We start from the raw sequence: 17,388 nt of genomic DNA, 5'->3' as shown, positions 1-17,388 counted from the left end.
ATGTGAGAAAACATCAGTTTAGCAGCATTAAACATGTTTTTATTTCATAGTTTTCACGCAGTATTTCAGTCAGTGCATGTTTCTTTGCTTGTGTTGTGTTGTGTCCAACTGAGTGGGCATTTTTGTAACTCCATGAAAAAAAGGTTCATAAAAATGTTTCTTTTTTCTTGCCTAAAGAGGAATAAAAACGCCCTGGGAAAAAAAAATCTTCTTTAATGTTCTCATAATTCGTGCATGAAAGGGTTAATGTAACCATTCAGTTTAAATGTGAAACTATGTATTTGGGCAATGTACTGTTTGAATTATGGGACATCAAAGACAAAAAACTGATGACTATACTATTGGCAGCCACTAAGAAATCTGTCATAAGGAAATGGTTAAAAGTAAAACCACCAACCACTGATGAATGGATTGGAATTCTCTATGAGCTTTATGTTATGGAGAAGACATCTTTTTCTCTCAAAGTTGAAAGAGAAAAATTTTATAAGTTTGGTCCAAATGGACTGAGTACGTAAAACCAATCAGATTTGATTTAATTTGACTGTACTTGTGCTTTGTGTAAACCTGTCCTCTTTTTTTATATGATGTTTTGATTGTATAAGGCAGTGTACTACCCTGTTCTGTTCTGTTTTGTTACTGCTTCAACTGGAAAACTACTGGTCAATAAAAGGAAATCCTGGGAGAGCAGTATGGATATAATCATATAATCACTCAAACTTTCTACATCAGTCCTTTTTTATGTTCTTGAATGACTAAGGCTGTAATTAATGTATGTGATGGACATTTGTCTTTCAAAATAAAAAGACAATTACAAAAAAAAGAGTCCGTTTGATTTTTCCTCTGAATTTTGCACAATCCATTAATTAAATGGTCGATGGAAAATCATCTTCAGCTATTTTAACAGATTTGTCGGCACCACACAGCTATTATATCCTCTTGAGTATTTTTTCATATCACAGGATTAAAAAAAAAAAAAAAAAAAAAAAAAAAAAAAAGACCGCAATATTAGTTTTTTCTAATATCGTGCAGCCCTACAGTGGATTTACAAATACATCTAAAATTATGGCTGCACGATATTGGAAAAAACTGACATTGCAATTTTTCTTAACCCTGCGATATATATTGCGATATGAAAAAATACTCAGGAGGATATAATAGCTGTGTGGTACCGACGTAAATAGTCAAACTAATTAGTTGTGTTTCCTCTTGTTGTAGTCACAGGTGCAAGACACTGTCGACACAGAACACATGTTTTAATATCATCCTTCTTGTAGCTGAAATAATTCCAGATAACTAACGTTGCTTTTCTTTTTGGCACCAAGTCTTCGTTTTCGGTGATTTTCTCTTGTTTGTTGCTCATTTTTCAATGTTGTTACCAGCGACTCACTCCATGTGCAGGGGTGTGGTCTGCTTTGGCAAACTAATTAAGAATGATTGTGATCGGTGGATCGCTGTGTGCAGTGTGTGTCAGGTACCCAGGTGGAATTTAGATGAGCACACATTGAATTAATTTACTTCCTATATTACAGGACCTGCCATGTGACTATTGCACGCACGTACATTGCGATGATGATGCTCAAGCAAAATATTGTGCAGCTCTATTGAAAATATTTAAGAACATTGTTAAAATTGCACTTCCTCCTCTTAGGGCACTTCATTTTGTTCATATTTATTCAGGTTATTTAAATTTTTTGTGAAAAGATTCTCTGTAAATATAAACATTTTCAAGTAATTTTACTTTTTTGTGATTTATGATTTAGTGATTTATTCCGAACATGCAATGAAATCTAACATGTATGTGTCGAGGCCCAAAACGGAATCTGGCCCGATTCAGAATCGGCCAATTCCATTCTGGGCCGGCCCAAAATGGAATTCCATTCTGGGCCGGCCCAGAATGGAATCCCTATAAATAAAGTGTATTATAGTTTACAATTAAAATGTTGTTTGTTTCATTTTTTTTCACATATTTGCAAATTCCATGTATTGATTTTTGTCATAATTTAGATCATTTGCATTAAACATGGTATAAAAATAACATTATAGCAGCAGGATTCAATTCTAGGCCAGCCCAGAATAGAATTCCAATCTGGGCCGGCCTGATTCTGAATTGGGCCGGCCAGGTTGAGTTAGGATTCCATTCTGGGCCAGCCCAGAATGGAATCCTATAGAGATTCCATTCTAGGCTGGCCTAGAATAGAATTCCATTCTGGGCCGGCCCGCTTCAGAATCGGGCCGGCCCAAATGGAATTCCATTTTTGGCCGGCCCGATTCTGAATCGGGACAGATTCCGTTTTGGGCCTCGACATATGCAAACTAGCAAAACATACATAATAATACAAATATCAAGAATCATAACAATCTTAGACAGAAGAAAAGCAATATAGTTGCATTTGCATGCCCAAAAAGGGGCATGTAAATGGAACTATTGTTTTACACTAAAACAAAAAAGAAAACTATGGAGTTGTCATTATTTATAGGTTATTATGCTATTATTTTAGTGGTTTCTAGCCCCTGAAGTAAAATGATTGTTAATATCTTCAGTGTAATTTTTGCATTACACAAATTCACCCCACGAGCCGGATTTGACCCTTTGTCTTGGTTTTGGTCCACGGGCCGTATGATTGACAGCCCTGTGCTAGAATATTCAGGGCTTCACAAGAAGATTTTAGAGAAAACCAAGGATTGTGTAAAACATATCAGACTCTTTAGGGACATCATGGTGTTCTTACCCCACAGCCACACAGCTCCAGGTGTGAGGGGAGCAGCTCAGGCAGAAGATGGTCCTGGGCTCTGGGAAGAAGCTAGCGGTGTCTCCTGTGTGGAACCAGTGACACACCATGATGCCCTTCTCATCACCCGACACCACCAGGTTTTTATCCACCGGTGACCAGTGGACAGCCGAGACGGGGTTCTAAGTGGACGCAAAAAATGTAGAGGTAGAACATTTAAAATTATAGTTATGGATTTTAAAAAATATCAATGTTGAAAGAAATTAAGTAAAAGCCATCTCTGAGGCATTTACACACACTGAAATAATTTAACCAAGTTGTATTTTAGAAAAAAAAAAAATTAATTGGTACAATGTACTTTCTGTTGGCAGAAACATTCAAATATTAACCCTTAGTGATCTGAGCCTATTTTGTCCGTTTTTCAGTCCTTTTGATTTTGCCTTTATATACTAGATAAACAAATGTTTACTATACCCATGTTTGGTATCTTTTTTTTTCAGCACAACTTCGTCTATCTCATCTGTCTATTATTTTTTCACTTTAATCTACTATAAAAACATAAAAGGCCAGAAAACACAAAAAAATAAAATAAAATCCAATTTGAAAAATGTATATACTTTATTGCATAAATAACACAAAGATGCTTAATGAATCTTTTCAAAGACTTTAAAAGTGAATATTGTTTCCAAATATTAGGTATAGAAAATTAAAATTGTAATAAATTAAAACTATATTCAAATATTTGACATAAAAGCAGATATTTACATAGGCGTTTTCCCCGGAAAAGTGCGTTAATCAAACACAGTTATCATGATAATTAGAATTTAAACGGTAATACTAACTGTCTGCAATTTTACCACAGTTTATCGTTATACCGATAATCATTACATCCCTAATCCCAATATAAAAACTACTAGCGCGTTGACCCATGGTATATTAATATCGATATTTCGGTACTGAAGTTAGTAAATGCATCAGCTGTTTTTAACTTCATTTCCCATCATGCAGCATGGCACTGCGTTTCCCATCAACCTTCATGGGCATAGCAACGTGATAGTACGGCTACTGTAGGGCTCGGCAATAAAACGATAATGATATATACCACAAAATAACTTTTCCTCAATAGAAATATGAGACATGCTCGAAACAATTTCTTTTTTTTTTTAACTCTACAATTTCACTAGAATTCATTCATCCATGTTTTAACAGATATAAGAACAGGCAATCATAATTAAGCAGCCCTGCACCGAACCAATCACGCTAGAGCCACATCAAGCTAGGTTGACGCACACAGCACAGGCGTAAGAGCAGCCGCAGCATACACGCTAATGTTTGGGCTACAGCGGGAGGTAATGAGTGTTCCCTCGGGAAAAAATGTGACCAAGAATTTGGGTGACCGGGTTACACTGGTCTACAAGGAAAATGCTTACAGAATAAAAGTAATGAAATTTTACCACATGAGAGTCACTGATAAAGAAAAATCAAGTCAAAAATGCTGGTTGGCTGAACTTTCCAAGATATAGCCTTTGGTCAAAATGTGAAATTCAAGAATTAACGAGAGAATGGGTTTGACTCAAAAGGAATATTTGTCTCAGAGCTACAAGATCTACTTCAAAACACTGTCTGCACATTAGAATACATTCACTTTACAGGTTCTATTTAGTGGAAGATTTATAAAACTATTATATAAATGTACATAAACCAATATATATGTGTAATAACACTTAATCATATACCTTGAAAACAACAGCAAACCGGCACTTTTGTCATTTATTTTCCAATTAATCTTATCAAAATATGTAACATTTAGCACATTTAATCTCTGAAGCAAATCATTTCTAAAAAAAATTGTAGACCAGTGTTACTGAAAAGTAGGGTACGGCACAGAAGCCAGGAGTCGGGTGTTCAAAGTGTGTTAAGTTTCATTTTCGGTTTACACCAGTTATGGTAGTTAAGGAACGCACCCCCACGAATATACCCCCGGCATTATTTCATAAAGATGGTCTGTTTTGTTTGTGTTCTCTTTTAAAACTTGAAATCATTTGCCTGCTGGTCAGACTTGTAGTTTAGTTTTAAATACATGTACCTGCTTTATTGATCTGAAACAGTTCTATAATGTTCTTCAGCACATCTGTCATGTTCATCCTCTGACAGAAAATAAATCACATTTAAATTAAAAATAACCTTCTGATGTCTTCACAACTAACTTATGAGTAAGAGAAAATTTAAGCTTGACAAAAATAGTGATTTGATTTATATCACAACACACATCGATATTGTCTGATATGAAAAAAATTATCGTGATATGATTTTTTTTTCCATATTGCCCAACCCTAAGCTACTGTATACCAAAATTACTAATATCTCCCAAAATATTGGTCCTATCAACTTGCCGAGATAATCAATGTGGAGATGGGATTATTCTTCAACTGTAGGTATGAAATTGGTCTGTTAAAAACATTTCAATTTCTCAGAACTGTGCAGATACACATACAGATGCTCTGAGACCTTCCAGTATTATGATATAGATATTATGATATTTTTCATAATTTTTTTGTATCCCAGACTCCAATACTTTTGTCCACATAGTGTATACTATCTTTTTATTTATTTCTTTTTTTTAGGTCTAGAGCACAGGTGTCAAACATGCGGCCCGGGAGCCAAATCTGGCCCTCCAAAGGATCCATTCCGGCCCGCAGGATGAAAGTGCAAAAATTAACACAATAATGACAACTACAAATTTTCTTTGTGAAAAATCATGTGGAAAAAATTGAATTACACTGTGAAAATATTTACATTTACAAAACTATTATTTCACAATAAAATGCAAATAAATACATAAATAAAAACAAAGATGAACAACCCTAAATGGGCAATTTCAACAATATTCTGCCTGTTACTAAATGTTTTGTGCATTTATGGATCCACTGTCATCTGTAGTTGTGTTAATAAGAGATGTAATATTGTAGAAATTGTTCAAATTTTAGTTCCAAACTCCAAAATTTTAACAATATTCTGCCTGTTACCAAATGTATAAATAATAAGTGGAGGCATAATATTGTTAAAATTGCACTAATTTTTCGAATGAAATCTCTGTTTTTTCAGGTTATTCACATCTTTTTTGTAAAATGTAAATATTTTCATAATTTAATTGGGTTTTTTGTACTAAAACAAAAAGAAACACTTGGATTTGTCATTATTTATAGGTTATTAAGTCATTATTTTGCTGGTCTGCCCTGCTTGAGACCAAATTGGGCTAAATATGGCCCCTGAACCAAAATGAGTTTGAGTATGAGTATCAGCTAGTTAAGTTAAAAAATAATGTATAAATAATATGCATATCAATACAATCTGATATATATATATATAAAAAACAAAGAAATAAGCACCCAGTGAGGCTTCATATACCCAGAACTAAATGTCAAAATTAAGAAATAAAAAGGATTTAGAGCAGAACTTTAAGATTTTTAAATGTCTATGAACTTTGTAAAAGTTTTTACTGAGAAATCTAGGACATCAAATGGGAAAAGTTCAGACTTATGGGTGAGTTGGCATGGAATCATTACTGGTTTTAAAGTGTAAATGATTGTAATAGTTTAGCCTCATACCAAAACATAATAAATAAAGAATATCTACCCTCATAATAACAATAATGTAACCGCATAAATATAAACTTATAATGCAACTATTATTCTTCTAACACTGCGTACTATAATAATATTGCCAAAACTTTACCAGGAAGGTCAAAAGAAAAGAACAACACCATCAAATTGATTTATATCACATATTTTTATGTATTGTACCATAACTCCATTTTATAAGCTAAAGTACAGACCAAAATGGACAAACTGTGACCTGCTCAAGGTTAGATTTTCAGCTTTGTGCCATTTGCTTTTTATCTATCTTTTCCCTCAAAGCCATAATTTGAAGCAAATAATGGAAAATAAATGAGAAATTCCCTCCCTGACCTTCACAACTCTGTTAAAAACACCCCCGAGGGAGGTGTTTTTGTGTTGCTACAGCGCACGACCTGCACAGATAACAGCTGAAAGTCAGGTGTTCTGCTTGTCTTCCTGAACAATACACACACGTCGCATTATTTCTTGTTAAGCCCACACTGCTCATTTTCCTCTCAGTAGACCACATCTTCAGCGAACGGGACATTAAAAAGTGAGACATCGAAACCGACAATTTCATCTACAGATACCAAAACCTCTGAAACAGCAGAAGTTAGTTTACCTCTACTGGAGTTCTGGCTTTCGTCTGTACTCGTCCAGTTTGTAGAAGCGAATTTATCAGTGGGTTTAATGATCATTTTTCACCTTTAGAGTTAACGGAATCTTATTTTTGACTCTTAAAACATATTTTCTCATTGGGTTTTAACTCAGTTTGAGAGGTTGGTTTTTATTGTTTTAATGTGTAATTACTTTTATTGTTTTTACCCATTTTTTATGTGTTTTATTTGTTCTTATGTCTGTGTGCAAAACTTTATAAACAACACAGTTGGCCAGAGTGCTTTATAAATAAAGTTGAGCTGAGACTATCTGAAACCTTTAAACCTTTAAAATACAGCCAATGTATTGGCTGTATTTTAAATGATTGCCAGGGAGTAATAAAGGCATTTTACTTTTACACAAATCCTACAGTGTGCCTTGAAATATTTTTGAAATTTTGCATGTTAATGCAGATTTGTTTGTTTTTTTTACCCCAGTTAGTTTTAGGGTCAGTTTGAGATTTTCATACATTATTAGGAAAGTATTGATTGAGTTAAGAAGGTGGGATGACATCATGCACTACACTGAATACAATTTATAAAACTACTGTTTATGAAAATCCCGTATTGTGTTAAGACATTTTATTCTTGTTCACTATGAACGTTTAACAACAATAATAATAATAATAATAATAATAATGATAATAATAATAATAATAATAATAATAATAATAGCTTTACAGGGTGGGGAAGCAAAATTTACAACATTTTGAGGCAGGGATATAAAGACAGTGTATGACCAATTAGTTTATTGAAAGTCATGAGAATTTATTTGCCACAAGAAAATTGACATAATAGAAAATGTTTTTATTCTATGTGTCCTCCTTCTTTCTCAATAACTGCCTTCACACGCTTCCTGAAACTTGCGCAAGTGTTCCTCAAATATTGGGGTGACAACTTCTCCCATTCTTCTTTAATAGTATCTTCCAGACTTTCTCATAATAGTTTTGCTCATAGTCATTCTCTTCTTTCCATTATAAACAGTCTTTATGGACACTCCAACTATTTTTGAAATCTCCTTTGGTGTGACGAGTGCATTCAGCAAATCACACACTCTTTGACGTTTGCTTTCCTGATTACTCATATGGGCAAAAGTTTCTGAAAAGGTATGGATAATAGTGTTAGGTATGATTATGACATCAATATATGTTTGGTTTCAAAACAATTGACGTAGTGCCTGCTGAGAAAAAACAACTAAATGTTCATTGTAAATTTTGCTTCCCCACCCTGTATTTATATAGCACCTTTTAAAAACAAAGCTTACAAAGTGCTTTTGACAGACAAAGTAGAGGGCACAACAGCAGGATACAAGATGCAAGTAAAAACACTAAAACAGAAGCAACACAATAGGAGAGATGTGTACAACAAATGCAGAAACATGACACTTTGAATAAATTAAATGAATCGGAATAAAGAGGGCAGGGATAACATAGCATGATGCTGTCAAATCAATGTAAAAATAAAGGAGTGAGATAAACAACATCATGTATGAGAATATAAATTAATAATCAAACAGGATAAGATTCAAATTTAAAAAATTAAAAATTAAAAGGGACAAACATCACTTAAAAGCAAGTCTATAAAAATGTGTTTTAAGAAGTGATTTAAAAGATGTCACTAGGGAAAATACTAGGGAAACACTAAGGAAAATACTGAACAAAGCTGATTTCACCCAAAGTTTTCAGCAGATAGCTACTGTGACCTAACAAACCTCTCACCTGATGAGCTGTGTGCTCTTTTACAACTGCTCTGGTTTCCGAATCCCAGAAGCGAACGTTCCCGTCTACGGACGAGCTGACACAGAGGTGACTCTGCTCTGCATGTTGACAGAAGGAAAAGCCAGACACCAGGTCTTTGTGGCCGACGAGTTCACCTGAAAAACACAGAATGTACTGAATATTTGAGGTTCTATTATGCCAAGCAAGCCTGAAGTCTACCCTGGGACAGTGTACCTACACACCACACACATACAGATCTTTGTCTTTTGTTTAAATTTAGTCCCATACACTTCAAATTGCACATCTCTTATCTGCGTATTTGGTCAAGGACAACACATATTAATCAATATTGTCGTAAATGCACCAGTATTTGCCAAATGACTAATTTTCATTGCTTGTCCTTGGCCAGATGTTAAATTAACTAATAACATAATAATAAAATAGCAATATTCAAAGCCAGTACAGGAGAAATAAGACAAAGAGCTTAAAATAATGGAACGGGGCAGTTAAATGTGCTAACATAAAACCCCATTAGATGACAGAAGTAAAACCAGACGGGACACAGTGTCTGACAAACAACAAATCAAGGACACGTGTTTGGTTTCAGCATTAACAAGGACACAACCACCAACGTAAAATAAAATATTTATAAGCACAGGCTATGATTTATATGGTTTCCATTCATTTCTGAGGGCAATGTCAAATAATGAGTAAACAGGATGTTATAAAACCAAATTGTTCTAATAAGGATTGTGAGGATTTCATTAAAAACCTCACATTCGGATTCCTTTCAGGTTAATGCACACATTAGGCTATTATTCATAATGAGGACCTCACCTAAAACCCTTAATACGCACTCAATTCACCATCATCAGCACTGCCTCTCTGCTTGCTTTGTTTCATGCAAAATAATTTATTAACGATGACAGTCTAATGAAATGTATGTACTTAAATTCATCCCTCAGTTGAATACATACTTCTAGAGTTAGCAAACTGAGAGATGACAGAACACTGGGTTATCTTGTTAACATGTGCAACTTCATACATTTCAGTGTAGATCAGTTCTACAGAGTATGGCGCCCATTTTGGACTATATCCTCCTGAGACCCAGTAAGTAAATATTTTCGCAATTTTTCATTGAACATTTGCCTTATTTGGAAACAGCATGATGCAACATCATACATTTTTTTTAACATAATGTCAAAATCAGTGGATTTTTTTTTTTTTTTTTTTTTTTTAAGTAAAGCTGTGAAACTCTTGTCCACGACAGAGGACAAAAATGCATTGCTGGGTCTCAGGAGGATAATGGACTGGACCTGGACATGTTCAGTAAATTAAATATAGGAAAATACCTGCTTTATCCTAATAAAATGCAAAGTACAGAGGATACTATTGTAAATAAATTGTGATAAATCACTAAAGAAAGGTTAGAAATAGAGAAAATGTCATTTGGAACTGACATAAAACTAGCGCTAGGTCTTTACGGGTTAAAGTGTTTTTGTTTTTGTTTTTTTGGGGGGGGGGGTCACAGAGTTATAGTATTTACAACTCACACCACATCTTACTTCTCACCAAATACATAAAGTGCACATTGTTTTTACATTAAGAGGCCAGCAAAAATTTTCCAGCCACAGTCAGCCCTCATGAATCAATATTTGTGGCTGAATGAGATCAAGTCCCAGCAGCCAACTCAGAAATCAGCAAAAAAAAAAAACAAGACCCAGACATGACAAGGCAGTCTCCCTATTTCAGTGGATCTGAAAAAAAGCTGTAATCACCACAGCTGAGATGACCAAACCCAAGTTTTTTTTTCAATTTTATTAAAAAGGAGAGGAAGACGGAGGAGAAGAAGAAGAAGAAGAAGAAGAAGAAGAAGAAAGAAAGAAAAGTAGAAGAAGAGGAAGGAGAAGATTTTTTTTTTCAACTTTATTCATCAACTCTGGTTATACATTCAAACGAATTAAATAAAAAAAATAAATAAAAAATTAAAAAATTAAATTAAATAAAACAAAATACATTAAAATAAAATTAATAATAAAATAAAGTCAGAGGTCTAATCAGGAATCAATACATTCAAATTTTCACAAACAATCACAGCTTGTTTGGTTTTTACATGTTTCAGTGTTTGTTTGTTTGTTTGTTTGTTTGTTTGTTTGTTTTTTAAGTTTGTTAATGCATTTCTGTAAATTAAGAACAGTGGAGGGTTTTTCATAAATCTACATCTGTGTGTAAACTGTTTAGATATAATAATTAAAGTGTTATACATAATTTCTCGTTTTTTGGTTTTCATTATAACAGGAAGAAGAAGAAGGAGAGGAAGTAGAAGAAGAAGAAGAAGAAGAAGGAGGAGACAAAGGAGAAGAAGAGGAAGAAGGAGAAGAAGAAGAGGAAGAAGGAGAGGAAGAAGGAGAAGTAGGAGGAGAGGAAGAAGGAGAAGATGGAGAGGAAGAAGAAGGAGAGGAAGGACGAAGGAGGAGGAGAAGGAGAGTCAGAAGGAGGAAAAGAAGAGGAAGACGAAGGAGGAAGAAAGAAGAAAAAGAAGGAGAGGAAGGAGAAGAAGGAGAGTAAGGAGGAAAAGAAGAGGAAGAAGGAGAGGAAGAAAGAAAAGGAGAGGAAGAAGGAAGAGAAGGAAAGTAAGAAGGAGGAGAAGAAGAAGAGGAAGAAGGAGAGGAAGAAAGAGAAGGAGGAGAGGAAGAAGCAGGAGAGGAAGAAAGAGAAGAAGAAGGAGGAAGAAGGAGGAAAAGAAGAGGAGGAAAAGAAGAGGAAGAAAGAGAAGGAGAGGAAGAAGGAGAGGAAGGAGAAGAAGGAGAGCAAGAAGAAGGAGAAGAAGACCGACCCAAGTTTCTGCCTGACTTTAAACGTCTCTGATAAGGTGTACAAACTCAAGTATAAACACCCACCTGAGCAGTGAACTGTGTGTGATGACAGAAGACTCCCCAGTGACCCTAAGGATGGGCTCAGACTCACCTTTGACCCTAAAGATGGGCTCAGACTCACCTTTGACCCTAAGGATGGGCTCAGACTCACCTTTGACCCTGCAGCTGGACGCACACACTTCGATCAGGTAGATGATGTTTTTGGCTCCGATACCCAATAAACCGCTGCTGTTGACATCGCTGCAACGCGAGCAGTACCAGTTGGGAGAGGCAGGAAGCGACCGTTCGTGCATCTTTTACTCAAAGGAGTAGATAATCAATAAAAAGTCAGTAACCAAAGCCGAACTTCTCACATGTTACATCCACTTTCGCAGGTACCACATTTACAGCCGTAAAGCAAGGCGTCCTGTCTTAAATCATGCCGGTGCTGAGTACGGAATCCCAGCGAGGACAATCCGTGCCGAGTTTTGCTTCTTTTATAACGACAAAACTAAAAACCACGCGTTATATATAAAACATACTGCATATTTGTGACACTATTCCTAAAATACATTTCGATTCATAAAAAAACGCTCCGATATTAAAGCAAACAGATAACTGTTCACGACCTTCTTTGGTTCAAACCTACCTACCGTTAACGAAACACCACTGTCGTAAAGTGCAAGATGGCGGCCCCGATGACAGGACGTGGTGAGAGAAATGCTACCTTAGTCTCAACAAAATTTTAATCAGCGACGTTAACGTTTGTGTTTTAACAAACGCTTTTTATCCTCAGGTCTGAGCTTTATTAGGAATCTACCGGGGCTGTTACACTCACGGTAAGTACACTGAGCGGTAGATAATACGGGTGTTATTATTGCTAGTTGATGTTAGCTTTAGCACTGCAGAAGGACGAAACAGATAATGGCTAATATGTGACTTTTACTTGACATCACAACCTGTATTTTGAAATGTGAAGCATGCAAAAGTGCCATTTTATGGTCGCTTTGTTAACTAAACAGTAAAGCTACGCTGATTAATGGCCAGTAGATCAATCCTGAAGTGTCAGTCGGGTTTTAAGCAACAGAACTCCCAATTTTGCAACCTCTGTCTGTAATAGCAGCCCGAATCATTTATATTTTGTGAGGTTTTACAGTCAGAATGATGAAACCATTAGATGACATAATAAGCAATAGGTAACCTGGTGATAAATTCAATCTGGGGTTGCCCTCCTAATTATATTTATTCGATTTTAATGGCGTATGTATTCAAACAGAATGTTTATGAAGCATCCATAACATTTGTTCTCTTCTTAATTCACTTGCAAATAGTTTTATTTCAATCTATAGCTATGTAGCTACTATTAATGATGGTTATGCTTTTCTTAGGCACTATGTTTGTGTTTTGGCTTCATTTAGAATGAAAGGTTGACTGCAAAAGTCAATAGATTGACCCTCCCATTTATTATATTTGTTAATGTAAAGAAAAATGGTATATTTTTTCTGCCTTTGGTTCATTCACAACCACATAAAACCTTATCATGAGTAATATCTCATTTTACACCTGTTATATCCAGACTACAGTACAGATAGACCAAAGACATAAACACGAAGATGATTATTCTGGTCGGTTGTGATGTATAGCAGTCAGAACTAGTACTTGGGTTTATAATTGGATGTTTTTTGTGTCTCATCTGTGCAGGTTACAGTGGGGCAACACTCTTCAGCAGCTGTCATGTCTCCACACCAGCACTTCACTGGAATCAAAGAACTGGGAGAAGATGAACCGGAAAGTGTATCCACCTCAATTGCCAGATGAGCCTCGTAGACCAGCAGTGAGTCTCTGCAGGATCTTCCTGCGTAGTCGTGTGAGTAACTCCTTATTGATATTATAAGTCCAGTTATTGATTTTTTTGTTTGTTTGTTTGTTTTCTTTTCTTTTCTTTACAGGAAGTCCACCACAGCAGGAGGCAGATTAAATACAGCAAAGACAAGATGTGGTACCTGGCAAAATTGGTAAGATGAAAGATTTATCAGCCATTTATTTATCCATTAGCCATTTATATATCATCATTGTCCTTTCACACCATCCACATCACTAAGATAAGTGAGTCTGAATCTTTTTCCTTTTTCTGATTGTAGATTAAAGGACAGTCAGGGTCCTATACTGTACAAATTGTAAAGTACTTGGATTTTATCAGTGAAATCAAGGATCTTTGCTTGATTTCACCCTGTTTTAGTCTATGAAATACTCCAAGATCACTAGTCAAACAGAATGTATTTCTTGATTTCTGTTCTGCAAACTAAATGACAGTTTATTTTTCACAATCTGTGGAGGAAAAAATCTGATGATGCACATGATTAAATTCAGGTTTTATGTGTACATTTTTTTTTTATTTAAAGTGGCGTTAAGTAAAATACTAATAATTATACAAGCACTCATGGTTTAAATGTTTCACTTCCAGCTTTTTTCCTGTTGATTTAGGCACGGTATGGGTGGGGTTGTTTTAGTCTTAAGGTTTTCCACATCAAGATAAACAAAAAGAACAATACGAAAAACCTTTTTTAGGTGCATTGAATGCATCACATTCACATCAAATGTGATGTGATTATGCAAGTGTCAGCCTGTGCTGTTAAAAACTCACTGGCTGATCTTAAATAAACATGAGTACAAACATTTTTGGCCTGTAGTTTTCTGAAGAAATGAGAATAATATTTTATGGACCCAAACTGCAGAGCTGAGCAGTGAACCCACTGCTGTCACAACCAAGGTGTTCAGATATGTTTCCACCCTGTTACTTTACTGCTGTTTTAGCTGTTAAAGTTTGGTGAAGAAAATTATCAGACATCTTTCATGTAGCTTTTTGTTTTTTTCAAGCTATGCCTAAAGAAAAGCTGTGAAGAAGTTGCTTTTTGATTTGAAGAAATTCATGAGTGATGTAAGAGCTCATCAGGGACAGTGGTTTGATAAATAAACCACAGACATTTTACTTTAAATGGAAAAAACAAAAGCTTCAGTCTGACAGTGGCATTTTTTAACTGTGCCTCTGGCAGCTGGTTTAACAGCTGCGTTCAAGTTGGTTTAGTTGTTCCATGAAGCCGTTTGTTCCCCTCCACAGATCAGAGGGATGAGCATAGACGAGGCCATCGCACAGCTGGAGTTCAACGACAAGAAAGGAGCCAAGATCATGAAAGAGGTTTGCAAAGAAATGTGTCACAGAGTGCAGTGATGAGGCTCACTGATGTATTTTAATCATTTTCAAACAATGGAGCAGCATAGACAAGTGAAATAAATCAGGTTCTAGACACACAGACACTGTTTGTAATATGAAGTCATCGCTCGTGTTACACCTTCTATAGAATGTGTTGACGATAACAAACATATAGAAAATTACTACGCCCATATTCTTATCAGATGTGTCTTTTTCACTAAGTTTCATGTCCATTCACACATCTGTTGTTTGTTTCAGGTCCTTTTGGAGGCTCAGGAGATGGCAGTCAAGAATCACAATGTTGAGTACAAGTCCAACCTGTATGTAGGTGAGTGAGTGTTGTACCCCTGAAAACAGGGGAGATAGAATCACACGAGTGATTTACCGTTGTTTTCCTCAGTGTGCACTTTAATGCAATCACAATAGTGACATATAACAAATAAAATTATGGTTACGTAATACAACATAAAAACTTGTGTAGCTTTAGCCTTATATATTAGCGCCACAAACGTGTACGGACATAAGATGGCAGAGTGCACTCACAACACATTGTTTGATAATGTTCAGTTACAGTTAACAACAATAAAACTTATCTTAGCATTGCAAAAACTATAACAAACAAACGGTTTTATGCTTCAACAAAGTACATTTCACAATATAATCACAGTTGACTGCAATTACCTGAAAACAGGGGAGATAGAATCACACGAGTGATTTACTGTTGTTTTCCCTCAGTGTGCACTTTAATGCGATGAGGAGAAACGGCGCGATCCCTCTAGAGGTGAATAAAGACACAACTAATCAACCCCAGATAGTTTCAGGCATGCTAGTGGATCAGATGACCTTATCTGAAATGGCAAAGATATTATTGTAACATGAACATTTTAACTATATTCCTATTGTTTTAAGACTTATGTGAATTAATATGAATTAATATTTATTGCAAACATTTTAGCTATTTTACTGTTTTTACATCTTAATCTTGTAATAAACTGAATCGCTGCAATCCTATATAAGGCATATAATGTTACTACAACCTATCACATGAGCCCATTTACGTAACCGTAATAAAAAAAAAAAATTAAAAAAAATGGGAGTAATCAGATAATTGTAATAATCTGATCTGATGCCATTACACGCACTTAAGAAATATGAAAATCGAAAACCCTGATTTAGACGTTTAAGTCCTTTATCGGATTTCTTTCAGAGTACATATATACATAGTCATGGTAGACTTAAACTTCCTGTTATCGACTTCCACTCATGTTTGACTATGTAACGTCTGTTTTTTACGATTTTATTTGTGTTTACACATGCACAGACGTAAAAGAACAAAATTGCGAAATTATCAAGTATTTATTGAAATGTTTGGACAAAAAAGTTAAACTCAAAGTTAGAAAATGAAGAAAATGTGAAAAAATATGTCAATATTATTGAGTTATTTGCAAGGCTAGTGATAGATGAAAATATCACTTGCGTAGCCAAAATGTTGAAAGTATCCAAGTAAATATCAGACTGAGAAAACTGTCCTTCAGTGACAGAGAAACGAGTGCATTTCTATAAAATACATGAATCTGTATCTGTCTGACTTCTTTCTGTCCATGTTTCCGTGCTTCAGCCGAATCCTACACAGGGAAAGGAAAGTACCTGAAGCGGATCCGGTACCACGGCCGGGGTATGTTCGGCATCATGGACAAAGTTTACTGCCACTACTTTGTCAAGCTGGTGGAGGGTTCGCCGCCTAAAACAGAGGAGAAGACGAGCTTCGACCAGGCCAAGGAGTACGTCCAGAGCCTCAAGAACCGGACCATCATCCACAGCCTATAGACCGTTGTTATGTGTGTAAATGTGTCATTTCATATCTGTAAATAAATAAATGAGTGAATGAGTAAGAAGCCTGTTTAGTATTATTTTCTATCATTTATAGAAGTTGCTGAGAACTTGTCTCCGTTGTAAAAAGTGTCCCTGCTCTAGAGCTGAAACGATTATTCGACTTAAAGTGATTAAAAAAAAATTATTCAACCACAATTCTCCTGAATCAAAGCTTTGTTTCCTTCATATCTCTGCTGTTAAACATCGGTTCCACTGTTGGGTTTCACACGGACGCTTATTGTGACGCACAAAGAAGCCTCAATTCAGGAAAACTGCAATAGAATATTTCTCTTCAATCGGTTCGAGTCGATTAATCCAATCATGAATTTTTGCATTCGCTTAAAGCACCTAATCGATTAATCGGTTTCAGCTCTACACTGCTGCACCAGTTTGGCACAAATGAACAGTTCATTAGTGAAGATCCAGATACAAGGTCTTGAAAGTCTTAAAACGTTTGGAGTTTTGAAATGCTGTTTTCCAGACCTTGAAAAGTCAGGAATTTTATGTGAAAGTCTGAATAAAATATGGAAAAAAATAGAAAATAGGAAAATCATGGCAGTGCACTTCAGGAAAAAAAAAAAAAATCCAACACTTCACTGCATTTTCTGTCTCACGCCCACATGAAGAGTGGGCCCAAAGTGTCTGAAAGATCATCACTACATCACCAAGACGGGTTTGGTAGTTGCGTTAGTGTGACAGCAGTCACCACAACTCCTCCCCCGAGAATCAA

General features: G+C 35.6%; 2 protein-coding genes across 3 annotated transcripts in view; one reads left to right on the top strand and one right to left on the bottom strand.

Annotated features, from left to right (window-relative positions):
• The window catches only part of gemin5 (gem (nuclear organelle) associated protein 5), a 69,040-nt gene extending 57,127 nt beyond the window's left edge, over nt 1-11,913 (bottom strand). The window contains exons 1-3 of the mRNA XM_030154670.1: nt 11,748-11,913; nt 8,721-8,875; nt 2,730-2,911 (exon numbers count right to left, since the gene is read on the bottom strand). Coding sequence (XP_030010530.1) covers nt 2,730-2,911; nt 8,721-8,875; nt 11,748-11,889 — 479 coding nt within the window. The 5' untranslated portion in view covers nt 11,890-11,913. The remainder of the gene's footprint in view (nt 1-2,729; nt 2,912-8,720; nt 8,876-11,747) is intronic.
• A 348-nt stretch (nt 11,914-12,261) lies between these two features.
• On the top strand, nt 12,262-16,682 carry mrpl22 (mitochondrial ribosomal protein L22). Of its 2 annotated transcripts, none has more exons than XM_030154671.1 (7): nt 12,262-12,286; nt 12,372-12,414; nt 13,277-13,409; nt 13,525-13,590; nt 14,694-14,771; nt 15,045-15,114; nt 16,405-16,682. In XM_030154671.1, exons 1-7 carry the CDS (start codon nt 12,262-12,264, stop codon nt 16,611-16,613), a joined length of 624 nt encoding a protein of 207 aa, XP_030010531.1. In that variant the 3' UTR covers nt 16,614-16,682. The 2 variants fall into 2 exon arrangements, with proteins under 2 accessions (XP_030010531.1, XP_030010532.1); XM_030154672.1 differs by having other exon boundaries at nt 12,265-12,286; nt 13,277-13,413; nt 13,529-13,590.
• The last annotated feature ends 706 nt before the right edge of the window (nt 16,683-17,388 follow it).

This window comes from Sphaeramia orbicularis, chromosome 14 (assembly GCF_902148855.1).
Source record: "Sphaeramia orbicularis chromosome 14, fSphaOr1.1, whole genome shotgun sequence".
Taxonomy (NCBI): domain Eukaryota; kingdom Metazoa; phylum Chordata; class Actinopteri; order Kurtiformes; family Apogonidae; genus Sphaeramia; species Sphaeramia orbicularis.
Note: the sequence above shows the minus strand (reverse complement) of the source record. Positions and strands in the feature narration are given on the sequence as shown.

What these genes read in the sequence shown, in the direction of transcription:
- mrpl22 (XM_030154671.1), top strand. Translation starts at nt 12,262, where the DNA reads ATGGCGGCCCCGATGACAGGACGTG. An exon ending in GGCCCCGATGACAGGACGTG is followed by an intron (nt 12,287 to 12,371) that starts GTGAGAGAAATG and finishes TTTTATCCTCAG; the next exon opens with GTCTGAGCTTTATTAGGAAT. An exon ending in ATGAGCCTCGTAGACCAGCA is followed by an intron (nt 13,410 to 13,524) that starts GTGAGTCTCTGC and finishes TTTTCTTTACAG; the next exon opens with GAAGTCCACCACAGCAGGAG.